The sequence below is a fragment of the Passer montanus genome, unplaced genomic scaffold (assembly GCF_014805655.1).
Source record: "Passer montanus isolate IOZ18808 unplaced genomic scaffold, ASM1480565v1 scaffold50, whole genome shotgun sequence".
Lineage (NCBI taxonomy): Eukaryota > Metazoa > Chordata > Aves > Passeriformes > Passeridae > Passer > Passer montanus.
Window position 1 is genome coordinate 936,818 of NW_024369930.1, and position 16,367 is coordinate 953,184.

The window sequence follows — 16,367 nt, forward strand, 5'->3', positions numbered from 1 at the left end:
CTAACATTTCCCTGCAGAAATGCAGATTCCTAATTGCAAATGTAACCCTGTTGATTTGATTTACTTTGCTGCTTTTCATGGGCATCTTAGTTAGTATAGCCTTTGTTCTTGGTGAATGCATTTATTTTACGAAAGTGTGCACCCTCGTTTATTGGCTGAGGAGGATGCCTCAGCCCAGATTTGGATGTTGTCACCAGTGACATCCACAAACATACATCATTCCCATGTGGGAATGTGGCCATGCCCCAGAGCAAGCCTTGCTTGCTGTGAACACTTGTGACTTGGTCAGAGGACCCGGAACCCTACATTGTGACACAATACATAGGAATAAGCATGACTGAAGGTAACCTGTGGCTTTTAAAACAGGATTTGCTTAGCACTGTTAAAAACAACTATGGTAGCAATTTAAATCTAATACACAAGAGCATTATTCTCAGCTGATTTGGTTTTCTCCACATTGAAGGAATTAAGATGCACTCTCACTCCCACTGAAGTCATGGCAAGTGTTTGGCCACTGAAGTCAATTGAAGCAAGATGACAATCACACTCTTCACCTTTTTCATCTTGCATAAGTAAACTAAAGACAGGCAGATCTTTCTCTTTTGCTGAAGGATGCCAGTGCTAAATCATCAGCTCCACATGGAAATTAGCCACGTTTAAGGATTGTTTAGTTTCATGCAGTGGTTTGCACACAGGACTTTCTTCCCCCTAAGAGTGATCCATTCTTGAACATGGTGAAAAAGCAAACAGAGAGCATTTTGGTGCCAGGAATTCTTTTGAAGTTCTGCTGAGTGTTCACTTTATTAAATATTGGAAAATGAGAGGAAACAAAACTGAAAGAGTGAAGAATTTTTGCTTCCTTGTGGAAAGAAGGATGGGATAACATCAAAACCAGTCTACTTAGAAGAACGAGAGAAGATACGTGATAAGTGGCATCAGCTTGGAAGATAGTTCAAAACTCTTTGACTGATTTTACTAATGACATCTGTTAAGCAGATCCAATTCAGAGCAGTTTCAGAAATGCCAACATTGTTCTCCTTCTGAGCACTAATGAGAGGGCATGATCTGCCTGACACCAGTGTCTGTCTAGCAGTGGACATCTGTGGTCACTATGCAGGTACTCAAGTCACATCCTGTTTCCCTTTCCACCCTCCCCATTTCTGCAGTTCTATTTATAGATGAGTTCCCCAAAGAATGGTTGAGGAGTATAATCTCTCCTGTGCTCACAGTCCTTTGGAGATAAATACACAAAGAGATATCAGAAAGAGGCAGAAGTTCCTTTATCAGTCAGAGATTGGCTGACTCTGTTTGAGGGAGACAATTTAGAAGATGGTGGGAGTGACAGAGGTACATCTTTGCACAAATTTCAAAAACCAGACATTCTACTTTCTCAACAAAATCCTGGCTCTACCAGAATTTTGCAAGGTGTTGAACCATAGAGTTTGAGAGCGATGAGGTTATTGAAGGCACCACAATTTTGTAATTAAACTTTTTGGTCTTTTTAGGATGGTATTAAATCTTCCGCTGCATCATCCAAGCAACCTGGATTTCTTTCAGAAAGATTTATCACTAAATCTGTAACAGGGCATTAGCTTATGTGACATCCTGCCCCAAAAGTAATAAGTATAAATACTTATGACAACGGCCATGACTTAAAGAAAGATGAAGGATGGAATGATGGGAATGTGCCAGGAGATACTACTGTTGAAGGAACTGAAGGAGAACCTGGCAACATTGCTGAAAATGCAGAAGACCTGGATGAAGTAGGTGAAGGAGAAAACAAGGATGTACAGGTGGAGCAAGACAAGGACGCTGGAAAGGAAGAAGAAGATGGAAATGAAGAAAACACCAGTGGCGCAAATATGAAGGCAGGCAACAATGAGGATGTAAATGAAGGTGAGTACAACATAAATGGACGGGAAGAATACACGGATGTGAAGGTGCAGGAAAGCAGTGATGCCAGTGAACAGAGAAGCAGGGATTGCACTGGGCAGGAAGATAGTGGTGAACATGGGAATGAAGTAGCCCTTAGTGCCTTTGGTGAAAATGAGGAAGAAAATAAGGAAGTTATAGAAGAAGATGGTAATGATAGAAGCAAGGTTGAAGAACAAGGTGATGTGAATGTGGAGGAAAACAAGAAGGAGGATAGAAAAGAAGATGAGCAAGGTAATGTGGCTGCCCGTGAAAAAGAAGACAGTGATGGTGACAAGGAAGAAAGCGGCAGTGGTGGAACTGAAAACGGAGAAGACACCCGAGATGCTGGGAATGAGGGAGCCATCCTTTTTTTGGATCGCATAGAGTGGCCTATGGAGGACCTGGAGAGAGGTTGCTCAGTGACAGCTGAGCTGATGGAGATCTTCAGGCGTGTCTTTGTGGACAGGGTGAGCAATAGTTTCTACCCAGTGCCTCAAGAAGCCATTGGAGTGGGCAGTGCCTTTGAGGGTTGGAGTCCCCACGAGTGGGATGGGGTGTAACGTGTGCTGGTCCCGCTGAATCCCCCACCAGGGCATGCCTTCCACCTAGAGCTGAACAATGCAGGGCAGATGGCAGCAAGGACCTTCAGCGTCCGCGTGGAGCTGGTGTGCACATTTGGGAGGGAGCAGCTGGGCGAGAAGCTGTTGTGCTTCCTGCACCACTCACAGGAAGAGCTGTGGTGGAAGCAGAAGCGCAGCCTCCTGGAAACACTCTGCACCAGCTCCTACCTGGACATGGAGAGGACCTCCCACAAGTTCCACCAGCTGGTGAGATGCTCGTGGCTCCATGTGCCTCAGTCATACTCATGGCACTTGGTGTTTCAGCCTGCAGCCGGTCCTGCCAATTCCAGCTAAGCAAAGGCAAGAAGAGCCTGATGGATGGGGATGCTCTTTGGGGTGTGCCAAGGGGACTCCGTTTCAGCCCTGCAGCCGGTCTTGCCAATTCCAGCTTACCAAAGGTAAGAAGAGCCTGATGGTGGAGATGCTCTTTAATACTTCTTTTTTTCTCTTCTCATAACCAAGGTTTTGATACAAAATTGTGATAGCAGAAAGTCATGTTTTCTCTATTCCTGGTTATCTGTGTCCTTTTGGAACGGCCCTGCTGATCTGCAAATACAACCTTTTCCACCAGGCCTGTGTAATATTGTATAGCAATGAGGCCCACTTTGCATGCACAGCTTTGCCCATGGTGAGATGCAGCTAAACAAAATATAATTTACTTCTTGCAGTACATGGTAACATTCATAGTAGTTTGGAAGTATTTATTGTCTTTGTCTTGGTACCAATACATCTGGGGTCAACTGGTCAATTTTAGAATACCTTAGGAATCGGATAAATTGCTGCAGTTATGCTAGAAATAGTTTATCTCAAAAGTTTGGTTGAGAATTTCTACAATGCCCATGTAAATCTTCATGTGTACTCTCCAACATGAGAAAGGGCTTGTTCCTGCCTAAAGGAAAGTGAGGCGACCACTCTTTTGTGCTGTATATGAAAATTATATGACGTTAAATTTCAGAGGCCTTCAAAGGTGTCATTAGATGTAACTGTTTTGAAAGACGTTGAGATGTTCCCTTTCTGCTAATTTTGGGGTGGCTTGTCATTAAAAAAGTCTGTAACTGGTCACAAAGGAAATTCTGTGTCTCAGCCAAGTTGGTTCTACATTGCTGCATTCTTACACGGTGCTGAAGTTGAGGAATGGTAGCATGGTCACCACACATGTGACTTCATGCTAAGCAGTCTAAATATGTTTTATAAATGCAAATACTTATTATCAGAACAGAATGGCGTTTTTCCTTTGGAAGCTTTTTTGCTGTGGCTCTGCTGCTGGAGATTTTTTAAGTAAGCAATGATCAGTCTTCACAGAAGATATGAGAGAAGGGACAGTGCTGATGTAGAGTGGTGTAGTGCCCAGCGTTGGATATAATTTTTCAGTGTGAAGCAGGCTTTTTTTTCTTAAGAACTGCCAGATAAATCTCACCTAGGGGAATAGGAGTTGCAATACACGACCATTTGTTTTCAGATTGTACCTTAACAACACCCTGCACTGAGCCAGACAAATGCACACAAATTTAAGTAGAAGTGACTGAGCCAAAAAATAACTGTCATAATTATATTCCAGTTAGTCAGATTAGTAGTGATAAAATATTTTTCCTCCCAGAGTGCTGTTTTAGCACCAGAACTTTTTTCCCTGTGACATGGTTTGTGAGAGACCTTTGAGAAGAATGTTTGGGTGGGGTTTTTTTTTCCCTTTATTTCATTCAGGACTTTTTCTCCAAAACACTGACCCTAATTGTCATCATGATCAGGATGTGCAAGTGACTTTCGCAGTAAGTCTGGCTTTTCTAGCAGGAATGCTACATCGTCCATCCAATGCCAGGAAGGTGGAAATATCCTTAATTTTATGTTCAGTTAAATACAGGATTTGCCTTTCTGTCTGATGATTTCCAAATAATTTAGCTTGGAGAGTTTGCTTGTGGAAGAACTGATTCACATGTTTATTTTCTTTTCCCCAAAGTAATAACTACCCAACAAGACCTAACTATGCTTGTGCTCTTTTCTATATGTTGTTTGTGTCCTCATCCAGAATTACGTCCACAGAGTATTTATTAGGCAGAATGTTACAGAATTTTTATTTTACAGCCCTTTAGCTTTTATGCAGCTTTATAGATTCTTTCATTAGTTTCATAGAGCATTTCTTTTTCCTAATTACGTTTTTAAAGAGATTTGAAGCCACTGTTAATTCACAGTAAAACTTTAGTGTCAAATTTTTTATTTTAATAGGGATCTTAGAGGTGTTGCTAGATTTTACCCTTACTGGATATTCCCCTTACTACACCATCCTCACTGAATTGGAATAAATTATCATTGAAGATCCCTTGATTGGCTGGAGACGGAGGCCTCTGTAAGCAATGTGAAGTTCCACAAGACCAAGTCCAAGATCCTACACTTGGGTCAGGGCAATCCTTGATATCAACACAGACTAAATGATGGATAGATTGTGTGATGAATAAGTTGAGTGCAGCCCTGAAGAGAAGGACTTGGGGATACTGGTAAATGAATAAAAAATGGATTTGAGCCAGCAGTGTGTGCTCACAGCCTGCAAAGCCAGCTGTACCCTGGGCTGTACCACAAGAAGTGTGTTCAGCAGGTAGAGGGGGTGGATTCTGCCTCTGCAGTCTGCTCTGGTGAGATCCCACCTGCACTCCTACATTCAGTTCTGGGTCAGCCAGTTCAAGAAATACAAGAACCTTGGAATGAATTTTGAGAAGAGCCCTGGTAATGGTCAGAGGGCTGTAACACCTTCCATATACGGACAGGCTGAGAGGTTTGGGGTTGTTCCACCAGGAGGCAAGATGGGTCTGAGGAGACCTTATTGTAGCTTTTCAGTTTATAAAGGGGGCTTGTAAAAAAGATGAGTGAGGACTTTTTACCAAAGCCTTTAGTGACAGGACAAGGGGCAATAATTTTAAACTGAAAGAGAGTAGATAGAAACTGGATATAAGAAAGACATTTTCTATTATGAGAGTGGTGAGAAACTGGTGCAGGTTGCCCAGAGAAGTTGTGGATGCCCCATCCCTGGAAGTGTTCATGGCCATGTTAGGTGGGGCTTTGACCAAGCTGATCTAGTGAAAGATGTTCCTCCTCATACTGAGGGGGTTGAGCGGATGATCTTCAAATGTGCCTACCCACTATTTCCTGCTGCTAATTATTCTTGGCTGGCATTGACCTTCTTTGCTGCTTTATATTTGGAGCACCAAATATGGTGACATATTGATCCTTGAGTATGTGTATCCATGAGTATGATAATATAAACCTAATTAGTTTTCTTAGAATGAAAGCTATAGCACACATTATACAAAGATCTGTCTTTCGTGGTTTCTAATTTAGGTTGAATTTCTAATTCTTCTATGCCATACAGATAGTTTATTAAGAAAATTTTACATAGAAAAATATTTTGTGAATGTAAATATTACCAAATTTGGAAGTAAAAAAAAAATTCCAGAGAACCCCAAAGTTAATGGGAACTGTATTATGACTCTGGAAAGACATGCTCCAAGACTGCACTTATCTTGCTGGTATACTCCATGCTGGTTGCATGTATTTATAAAAGACACTGATGAGTCATATATAAACATTTGGATTATAAAGATTTTCTTCATTTTCCCACAGACTTGCTGCTTTCAAACAGCTGCATCCCATTCCTGGGCTCAACAGAGGGGCTTGATTTTCGAACCCTGCTGCTAGATGAGGAGAGGGGCCGGCTGCTGGTTGGGACAAAGGACCACATCTTCCAGCTCAACTTGGTTGATGTAAATAAAAATGTAAAAAAGGTCAGTGTGCTTTCCACAGAGATTACCTCCGAAGTTAAATTTTGTTAAATTCCTTTTTTGTTTGTTTTGTTTTGGATTTTCTATTTATTTATTTATTTCTTCACTGGGTAACTGCATATTATTGTGCAATGCAATTTACCAAGATTTGATAATCTCACCTCCCACAGTTATACATATTATCTTTAATCAATTGAATTTCTCATGCTATATGATCTCCTGTGTGACTGATGACCTGCAAGAGATTAGATATGTGGAAGAGCCCTGTAATGCATGAAAGTAGCATCAAAATATCAGCAAACAGGAAAAATGTAGCTCAGAGTGTTCACTTCTCAACTCTTCTGGTCATGGTTACCCTCCCCATTTAAAAGCATTTGGAAGGAAATAACTGAAGACAGCTCTTTCATTGCTTCCTGGCATCACTGGGATTGCTTTAGTGTAATACTGAACAGAGCAGAAGCAATTTGGATGGTTTAAATTATAGCAAAATGTAAGTGGCAATTTTAGCATTTCTGTTAATGTCTAGAATTGCTAGTGATAGGAAAAGCTTCCACTGGGATCTGCTGTAGTCCCTTGCCTGTGCCCAGTGACAATGTGTTAAATTGAGATAATAAGATGACAATTTAGCCTTCAATATTTCTAGCAGACATGGTGAACTGGAGCTTTTGTAAGCGCAGTTGACTGCTACAAGTGAAAACCAGATGCTTGCACGGGAACACGTGAAAACTGGTTTCCTGCTTTTCCAGATATGAAGAAAATTTGAATTCTCAGCTGTGTTTGGTATTTTCTTTAGGCACCAGAGGGGGGGTTTAAATTACTGTGTTCTGCTGCCAGCTCTGAAGAGGTAACTGACCCTGAATTAATGCGATTGCAGGCAGGGTCTGAACAGGTGGAACAAGAGACTATTTTGCCCACATGTTTGAGAGCAGCACTTGCTGTCATTGTACAGAAGAGATACAGTACCAGGCAGAATATCTTGTTCCTTATCTTGACTTCAGCAATGCTGCACATGCCAGTTTTTGTAAAACTCAGATTCTAAGTATTTCAGGAAATTTCTTCCTGGGATGCTTTATCAAGCACTTAGCTTGCTTCTGTCATCTCAGTAACTGACTCAAAATCCACCACCCCCTCAGGATATTGCATTAATAACAGCACTGCTAATTATAATTGCAAATTTTCAGACTACAAATTGATTTTTTGGTGTAGGCTTTCTGTACAAAACAAGTTTTGTTTGTGTGAATAGCAGACTTCTGTTCCTGTGGGATGCTGCTTGCCTGCTGAGAGATGCTGAGTGCTGTCACTTCCCATTATGTTCAGTGGGGCTTTATGAGCCCAGACCTTGCTGGAGTTGGCAGCACCCTGTGTGAGCCACCCCTCAGTCCAAGCTGGTGACATTTTGCCTTTGGCCAAGCCCCCACTGATCATTGTGGACCTGGTGCTTTCCAAGAAGAGCAGAACACAGAGCCAGGAGAACTAACCTGCAGTCAGACCTAGTGGTATAGATGTTACAGAGAAAAGACTCTGTATTTGGAAGGAAAATTTGCATTTCCTAGGATGAATGGAGAATGTATGCTTACATATCTGTGGTAACCTGAAAGGAGGGAATAAAATTCCTAACCACTTGCATATCTAGACTAAATATGTGTGCAGGTTCAAATACTTCTTTTAGTAGTAAACTAATAACAGTTTAACTATTCAGATAATATTTAACTGCTTAGAAAAAAACACATGAGGCAGAATATATCTAAGTGGGAAGAGCTGATTTGAGAAGCCTTGCAGAGCATCCTGGTGTGATGACTTCCAAGGCCTCCATGGGCATTCAACAACATCATAGATGTATCTTCTTGCATAAATGCCCAGGTAACACAAGGCAGCATCACACAAGTGTTTCTCTTTGATTCCACTGTGCTTGGCTGGTTGAATCTTGTCGGTGGAGGGAAGGGATGAGATGAAGGAAGTAGCCTGAGGAACTGTGTGTAAATCTCAGTGCTGAGGAGGATGCTAGAGGATACTCTACAGTAGCAGGGAAGTGTCAGAAAGTAGCATTTGCCGGTGCTGTGTTTAGACTGACCGGAGTTTGAGTTGGCGCCGGGCCAGGCGGCTCCCTTCCAGGCTTTCCCAGCGTGAGGAAACCACACATGTTGGGACTACAAGGGTCTGAAGTGTGTCCTTTGTACTCCTCTGGAGTATGAGTCGTCTGGAAAAAATAATCTGCTTATACACAGCCACTAAAATGAGTAGAAATTGATTAGAATAATAAGTTTCTGCCTGTAAATTATATGTTTATTAATGACTTTGAGGAAGGAGTGTTAAAAGCAAGCTGAGGGGGCAAGAAAGGTATAACAACTTTGAGACTAGAATGCAAGATTATTCATGGTTTAGGGTTTCCTTTCTTTAAAACAAAGCTAAACATTAACTTTAGAATGCTCTGTGCTGGGTAGATTCATCTTATTTTAATAAGGCTCTCAATTTCAGATATTTGTTTTGTTAGGAGCTACTGATACCTCCAAAAGCCAAGTCAGAATCCCCAACAATTTATTCTCATATGTGGATATAATTACTTGGCAAGATTATATTTTAGAGTCTGAAGCTCTGTATTAAGACATTTCTGGAATAGTATCCAAAGAGGCATCCAAAGCATTGTCTCCTGCTCCCTTCTCTAATGTATACATATATATAATTTGATAACTTCCTTTTTAAAACCTATTTATTTACCTAAATTAGTTAATTCGACTTACATATATTAAGTTAAGGCTTTATTTCCTGGTGTATTTTTCCTTATGAAATAAATCAATAGTTCTGCTGGAGTCCCAATTTCTTAAATCATTGTAGTTGTTATTCAATTTATTGTGTAATAGGTTGAAAACTTCCTTAGCAGGCAGCTTAAAAAAAAGTCTGTCCGGTTTCCAGTGCTTGCAAACCTCATTATAAAACAACAGTAAGTACCACAGTGTAATAAGCAAGTCTCCCAGAATGACAGGCAAATGCAGAAAGCTAAAGTGATTATAGCCAATAAATATATAAAGTTTAGCAACGGATAATCATCTTTCTGTAGCAGGGATATATTTTCTCTGAAGTTTTCCTGTACAGAAGCCTTTAGCTCCTGTTGCAAGAGCGGCATTATCAAGTGCCATAGTCTTTTTTTGAAAGATCCTTGAATGCCTGACAAATTCTGCAAGCTGTTTGCAAACTGGAAGAATTGTGATTTCTTCCTATGAGTAAAATAAAAATGATCAGTGAAAGAAAGCAGTTCTGCTGAAGGCCTCTGTGCCATCACCACCAGAAGTGCTGTGTAAAACAAAAGGATTTTTAGTAGTATGAGAGACTGGAAAGCTGGAGAAGAAATTAATTCTGTAGGAACATCAGGCTCTAGGATCCTGCTGGAAACATTACTTTAGTACATCAGATTTTCTCATGAGTTTGCTTAAAGCCTTTTCTATTTTACTCCTTTAGCGAAATAAATAGGAAATACAAAATGTTGTCAGCTGGGTAAACAGTGGGTAAATATCTGCAGAGCAGTGGTGCCCCTTTCTGTGGCTGTGCTAACAGTGCACGCGGGGTTACATGTCAGCGCGATTATCACGGTGTGATCCGCAGCGCGACCCGCCCAGCTCCGCGGGAATAGGAATGCTATCAAGGCCTGACAAGCTTTTGAAAAGCTGCCAACCTGCAGGAGCTGTCAGTGTTAGAAGACACAGCCCCATGTGGGCCGAATAGATAAACATGTCAGATCCCCAATAGCAGCTTTGGAGCAAGTTGTTTTCATCTGTCCCAGTGTGCATTGGCTCCGGGTCACAAATTACCATCGCTTGGAGCATCCTTGGTTTGTAGTTGCTACTGTTTTTCTGGCATGTGCAGCCGTCTTGTGGCATCCTTGAATGCCCACTTGTATTGACTATTTTCTGTATTTTACAGGGAAAAATATACATATGCATAAATATATATTTATCTGCTGGGTGAATGCTTATGAAATAGCTGCCCATCATTTCTTTCTATAACTACAATGCTTGCCAGCAGTTCAAGTGGGCTTGTATTTCAGCACTGTTTGCAGTGTGACCCACCCATCTCTGCAGGAAGGGGAACATGTATGCAAATACATATGCATATTTATGTAAAACAGCACCCTTGAGATACAGGAGCAGAATTTTACATTCATTGCTTTGAGAAACTTTCTGTCAGTCTATATAAGCATGGTCTCAATTAGGAATGAACCCAGTGGGAATTTAGCCAGTACTGAATGGAGGCTTTAGTTCTTGCCACCAGGCCTGAGCCTCAGGAATACATACAGAGTTTGAGGTGTTTATTGCAGCCTTGAAACACAGTAATACCAAGTTGGTCCTTCTTAAAGAATATGTGCTGTTTATCCTATAGCTCAAAGGAAGTTAGCTTCCTGCCTGTCATCAAAACTGCATACAGTCTGAGAGTGAAGCTTTCTTGACCTGTCAGAAGAAAAAGTTTGCCAGGAAACATTACTGAAGGCCAGAGTCATGTGGAAGCCACTGGAGATATCTAAACGTATGAAAGTGGGGCAGCAGGATAATCTAGGATAAACCCAGTGAAACTTCAGGTTAGGGACTTCCAGAGGCAGAGATGATGCCTTTGTGCTTGTGAGCCCTTGGAGGAGTTTTACCTCGGAGCTATTTACTCTACAAAGCTGTTTGACAGACTTAAATTTAGGCACCTGTGTAGACAAAGTGAAAGCTTTTGAAAAGTGTTTACGGACACAAAAGCACAGATGGAGCAAAACGTGAAGAAAGCAGTATGAATCCAGAATGACAGCAGTCTTAGGTGGAAGAGAGTGTCTCTGTTATTTCCTTTTGCATTGTTGCCATAATTTATGTTCCCATAAACATCCGCTGCCGTTTTTGTGTTTTGCTCGTGTGTTTAGCTATAAAGAATGGCCAGTATCCGGCTCTCTGAAAACATTTGGTTATATTGGTCATTGACTTTTTCAAAGGTAAGATTTGTTTTTAGTCTGAAGTGATAAACATGTCAGGAGCAATGTCATTTACCCTAAAAATCCTGGTGTATGGTTTCCTTTTAGGAGAAATAGACAATAGTCAGAAGTCTGCTGTGGTTACCCTGTGGAAAATGAAGCGTAGAAGCACTGATGCCTTTTAAGATTTCATCCAGAGTAAATGAAATCAGCATCTGGTCTATTTTCTTTAAGCTTTCACATGTGCTCATAACATACACGTGAAAATGCACTTTTCAGAAAACCCTTGAGGATGGAATTATTGGCTGCTACTTAAGTTGTGTTGGAGATCACAGTTTAAGAGGAGAAGTGGGGCATGTGGAGATGTTGCTTTGTCGCAGACAGATGCAATATTAAAGCCCATTTGGTTCTAATATGAAGTTTCACTCTAACAGCCACCTGCCAAATTTGAGATACCAAAATCTTGTGAATGTCTTCCAGATACACAACTTTTATTTTCCTCTGGCTTCCAGTGCATTTTACTCAGTTTGACAGCGCCATGAAAATAAAGAATGCTGTACACTGACACCAGCATTCCTGCTGTGTCGTAAATCACTTTGAAACAAGCCTCATATTCTCTCTTTCCCCCTTCCTGTTACATCAGATTATATCTATCAGAGATCAAATTTTCTGTTACTATGAAATAATTGGAGATGGAAATTCTGGTCACTTTATTTCCTGGATTCGTGTTGCAGGTATGGGAAATAGTACTACAGGTGAAGGTCTGTGGGAGATGTAAAAATATTAAGGATACATTCTTGGCTTTTAAGGATCTCTTTCTGGGAGTTCGCTAAACCTTGATGAAATTGCTATGAAGAATGCTAGATGAAAAAGCACTAAGGACAGCCTGATTAATTTTCAAATACAGGGAGAAATTTAGATGAGGAACTTAGATGTTTCAGCTTCTTTTGTTTGCTGATGACTTTGTTTGCTGAAGATATTGAATTCCAGAGTACAGCAATTACAGTGGGAGTCAATAGCAAGACCTGCTTAGGGTAACCTTCCTGTTAGGATTTGTGTGTGAGGACAATCTGTCCAGTTCCCCAAGCTGTGGACTTCCATACTGCCCACATTAATGCAGCAGATGTGAGATATTTATTTATTTAGAGATACATGAATATGGTGTGCTAAAATCAGATAATTTTCTCATTAATTAGTGCAGTTTGTTAGAGCATGGTGCTTATAATGTCAGGGTCATGGGGTCAGTCCCTGTACAGGCCATTCATTTAAGAGTTGAACTCAATGATCCCTGTAGGTCCCTTCCAACTCACAATATTCTATGATTCTGTGATAATTGTAACACTCTTTGTTTTCCACAAAATAATACAGAGAATGCATTAAATTCTTTCCAGTGTTTTCTGGGAAATTCAGTAAATTTTTAGTGCTTGCAGTAATTTTCAGTGAAGTGACCCAGGGTCAGTATACAGCAGTGACAAATGTCCTAGTTCTCAGGATACAATCCATGAACACCCACTCTTATTGCATTGGGGCATGACATTTGTGATATTGTCTTGTGCAGCAGGGTGACATTCTTATTGGATCACTGTCGTATGTTTTCTCAGTGCTCCTTGATCTTACTGTTTTTCTTTGCTTTTGATTTTTGAGCTATGAATTACAAAGTTCTTCAGAAAATCAAGAAAATAAATGAAAAAAAAAAAAAAGAAAGTCACATTATTGTCATGTTACTGGTGGGAAAATTGAGACCTGACTGTCACATATAGTAAGGCAATAACAAAACTAGGATTAGACTGTCTCCTGGTTTTCTTCAGTCTGTTTGGCTCATGTTGCCCTCTTTACTGTACTCATTTTATGGTCCCATTGAGCTAAGTCATGAATCCTTTATTTTTAATTTTTTTTTTTTTTCGCACAGGGGGGTAGTTTTTCACGGAGAAGAGTTTCTCAGGGGGAGTATATTGCTTATGCCATTGTGACAAAGGGTTTACAACTCAATCTGTCTTTGTTCTTCGGAAGCTGCAGTTGGGACTGTCATATGGGGAATTTACCCATGCCAGTGAGCCTAAGATTCTGAGTTATAGTGTGCATGCTTCACAAAGCCTTAATACGACATTTTGATGCCTAGAAAGCTGTAATTGTATTGCATACCTTCCCTCAAGCATCAGTATGATGAATATCTAGTACACAGAATGAAACAAGGGAAGAAAGCTGGCCTTCTCTTGCTGCTTCAAGCAGCTGTTTAAGATCTGTATTTTCATCTAAATGCTTTTTTCACTTTTTATTCCTTTGAGGTAGGAAGGGAGCAATCCCCTTCTTCCCAAGCTCTAGATTCAGTGTGGGAGTATTTTGAGACCTGATGGTGAGCTGATGCCCTTCAGTCCTGGCAGGGACACACCCTGCTGGTGCTCCATGCACCACTAGCAGAGCACTTTGGGGTGTGTGGTACCACGGGCTGCACTGGTAGAGAAGTGCTGCAGCACTTGCACAACATCAGGCACAGGAGAGGCTCTGGTGAAAGCCCCAGGGCTGCTGAAAGCTGACAGCCTCAATGGGACACTCAAGTGCTTGCTGCTGGCATGAGCGTGGCTGTCCTGGGGATCTGAAACTGGAAGGAGTCACGTTGGTCAATTGGTCTCACTCCCTGCTATCAGCACCACCTACCTCATGGAGCAGTTATTCCTCTCATAACCCAGCTGTTGTAAGTGGCTCTTTGGGGTGCTTCATGCAACTTCTTTAGGAATGTTGTTGCTGTGGAACAGATCTTTGTTACTCCAATGTTTCAGATTTAATTTTTGTTAAAATCTGTGATCTGTGATAGATATTTATTTATGAGCAGTTTATACCCATTTCCTCTGGCTGTTTATAATTCTGGTCTTCAGAGCTCTTTGATTCTTCCTGCATAATTCAACTCCATTTGTATCACTGGTGCTTCTCAACCTTCTGTCACCTGCATGGGTTGTGGCAGAGTTCTGGGTTTTTACCAAGGTTACTGAAGGGTACATGAAATAGGATGATCTCTGTTCCTTGAGGGACTTCTTGAGTAACTTCCTACCTCAAGTTCTTTACTTAACAGACCATTTTTTTTTCTTGTACTAGTGCCTGTTTTTTGGAGCTGAGCTAATCAGTTTCCATGTGACAATTTAGTAAATACTTAAGTGGAGCCATGAGGCACCTTAATGTGCTTCAGCTGGGTTAATAAAGTGCAATATTAGAGTGAACGATTGTCTGTTTACCAAGTTATATTGTCTTCTCTACCACACTCCATTTTCATTGGAAACTTGTGTTTCCTTCCCTAACTAAAAACTTGTTTTGAAACCTTGCAAACAGATGAAGTAAGACCAATGAGTTTTTTAATTGTTTAGGTAGTTTTTGATCTTCCTCTTTTGTGTTGGACAATATATAGCATTTTCCACTCATTTTATGAAGTCCTGCACCATCCTAGATTTAGAAGACTAATTAGAAGTGATTATTGAAAAAGCTGTAATTTCACACTTTTTTTTTTTTGTAATCAGACTTCTCTGTTTTATTTTTGAGAATCCCTTCTCCTTAGGATTTATAGTCTGAAGTATTACCTTAGGAATAAAATCTGATAGAGAAAGAGAGATACTGAAAAATGAGTAAAATACCAGTATTATTAATTAATGACAGCAGCTGAAATTAAGCTCTTTGGGAATGAGAAGGATGGATCCATATATTTTTATACATATATACGCACACACACATAGGTATATACACATGTGTATGTATTTGTGTGTATATATATATCATCCACATACCAATTCTTATATATATATATATATAAAAAATACACATTTACTTTTTTTTTTGGCTTTCCTTTTCTTTCCTTTTTTATAATAAAAATGCATATTTAGTGACAGGAAAATGTTACTTTTAGAAAACTGCTGCTCCTGACTTGGGAAAGACCTTTGTGGTTTTAAATGTTTTGTTTTAATTAGAAATCAATTTCCAGCTACCCTTTAAAGTGATACCTTATCTGTCCTACGCTTATGTACTGCTTAATTTCGTACTCCTGGGAGGTATTCTTTGTCTCTGATAAAAAAGAGCTTATTAAATTTCATTTATTAGGAGAATTTAATTTCTTTCCTGTTGCTAAATTTAAGAAAATATTTGAAGAATGATTTAAAAGTAATGGTGGTAAGGTTGTTTTTTGTTTTAATTGGGCAATAGAAGATAAAATCTGGAAATCATGACAGTAGCCAACCTTTGGAATTTTGATATGGTTATTTTAAAAGGAAAATAAACTGAAGATTAGAAAAGAATCCTGTTTAGGTATATAGTTCACATATTCCAACTGGTTGGATTCTTGCCTTAAATTCAGTAACTCCACTAAGCTATTCTAAGATTTCTCCATACATTTCAAATACAGATGAAACTACAAAATATATTAAATATATTGTTTGTACTGTTTGTAACACAAAATTGTTATAACTTAAGTCAATGTTGTTGTCACCTTTAATATCTAGTGCCTGTTTATATGGTTTTTGTTCCCATTCCTTGAAGTTTTTGCTTATTGGGGAATTTGGGAAAAAAAATTTGTTGATTAGCTGTTACGATTGTGAATAAAGCATGCAAATAGAAAAATAAAAAAAATTAAAAATTGCCAATTTCAAAGCTGCAAACCATTTAAAAGCTCAATGATTTAAAATCTAACAGAAACTACAGGAGCATGTTGTCTTATTTTTTGGAATATTGTAAAAACTAAGTAACTTACTGGATTAAAATACTATAGTAAAACTCAATTTCACCCCCTACAGAAAAGTCAATACAGATGTGTGACGTTACTTGTGTCAGTGTTTTAGGGAACCAGACCTGTGGTACTGTTACAGAGCATGTCCTGTAATGAAAAATGAGGCTTATGATTTCTTGCTCAGCGCATCGACTCATTATTCATTGTGCAATTTTAGTGATCTATTACAATTTAGAACTGACAGTTTCTGGGAACCTCTCATTTCTCATATATAAAGCAAATAAGCATCACTTTTACTCCTCCATATATAATTGCAAATTGATTTTCAAGTTGGATCACTTAGCTTCACTTTTCATTGTCTAATGTGGCCTTATATAATGCTAAATACTGAGGCTGTTGAGTAACTAGAGAGTAAAACAATTGATTTT

The 16,367-nt window shown here is 39.7% G+C and overlaps 2 protein-coding genes across 5 annotated transcripts in view; both read left to right on the forward strand.

Annotated features, from left to right (window-relative positions):
- Positions 1-16,367, forward strand: part of SEMA3D (semaphorin 3D) — a 132,001-nt gene that overhangs the window by 47,837 nt on the left and 67,797 nt on the right. For all 4 annotated transcript variants that reach the window (XM_039723764.1, XM_039723765.1, XM_039723763.1 and 1 more), the window contains exon 3: positions 6,144-6,304. In XM_039723764.1, the coding sequence (XP_039579698.1) occupies positions 6,144-6,304 (161 nt within the window). The remainder of the gene's footprint in view (positions 1-6,143; positions 6,305-16,367) is intronic.
- Positions 1,661-2,841, forward strand: LOC120509297 (uncharacterized protein DDB_G0290685-like). Its single transcript, XM_039723768.1, has one exon. The coding sequence runs from the start codon at positions 1,863-1,865 to the stop codon at positions 2,472-2,474; it is 612 nt and encodes a 203-aa protein (XP_039579702.1). The 5' UTR covers positions 1,661-1,862; the 3' UTR covers positions 2,475-2,841.

Excerpts from the sequence above, each read along its gene's own strand:
- LOC120509297 (XM_039723768.1), top strand. The coding sequence starts at position 1,863 with ATGAAGGCAGGCAACAATGAGGATGTAAATGAAGGTGAGTACAACATA.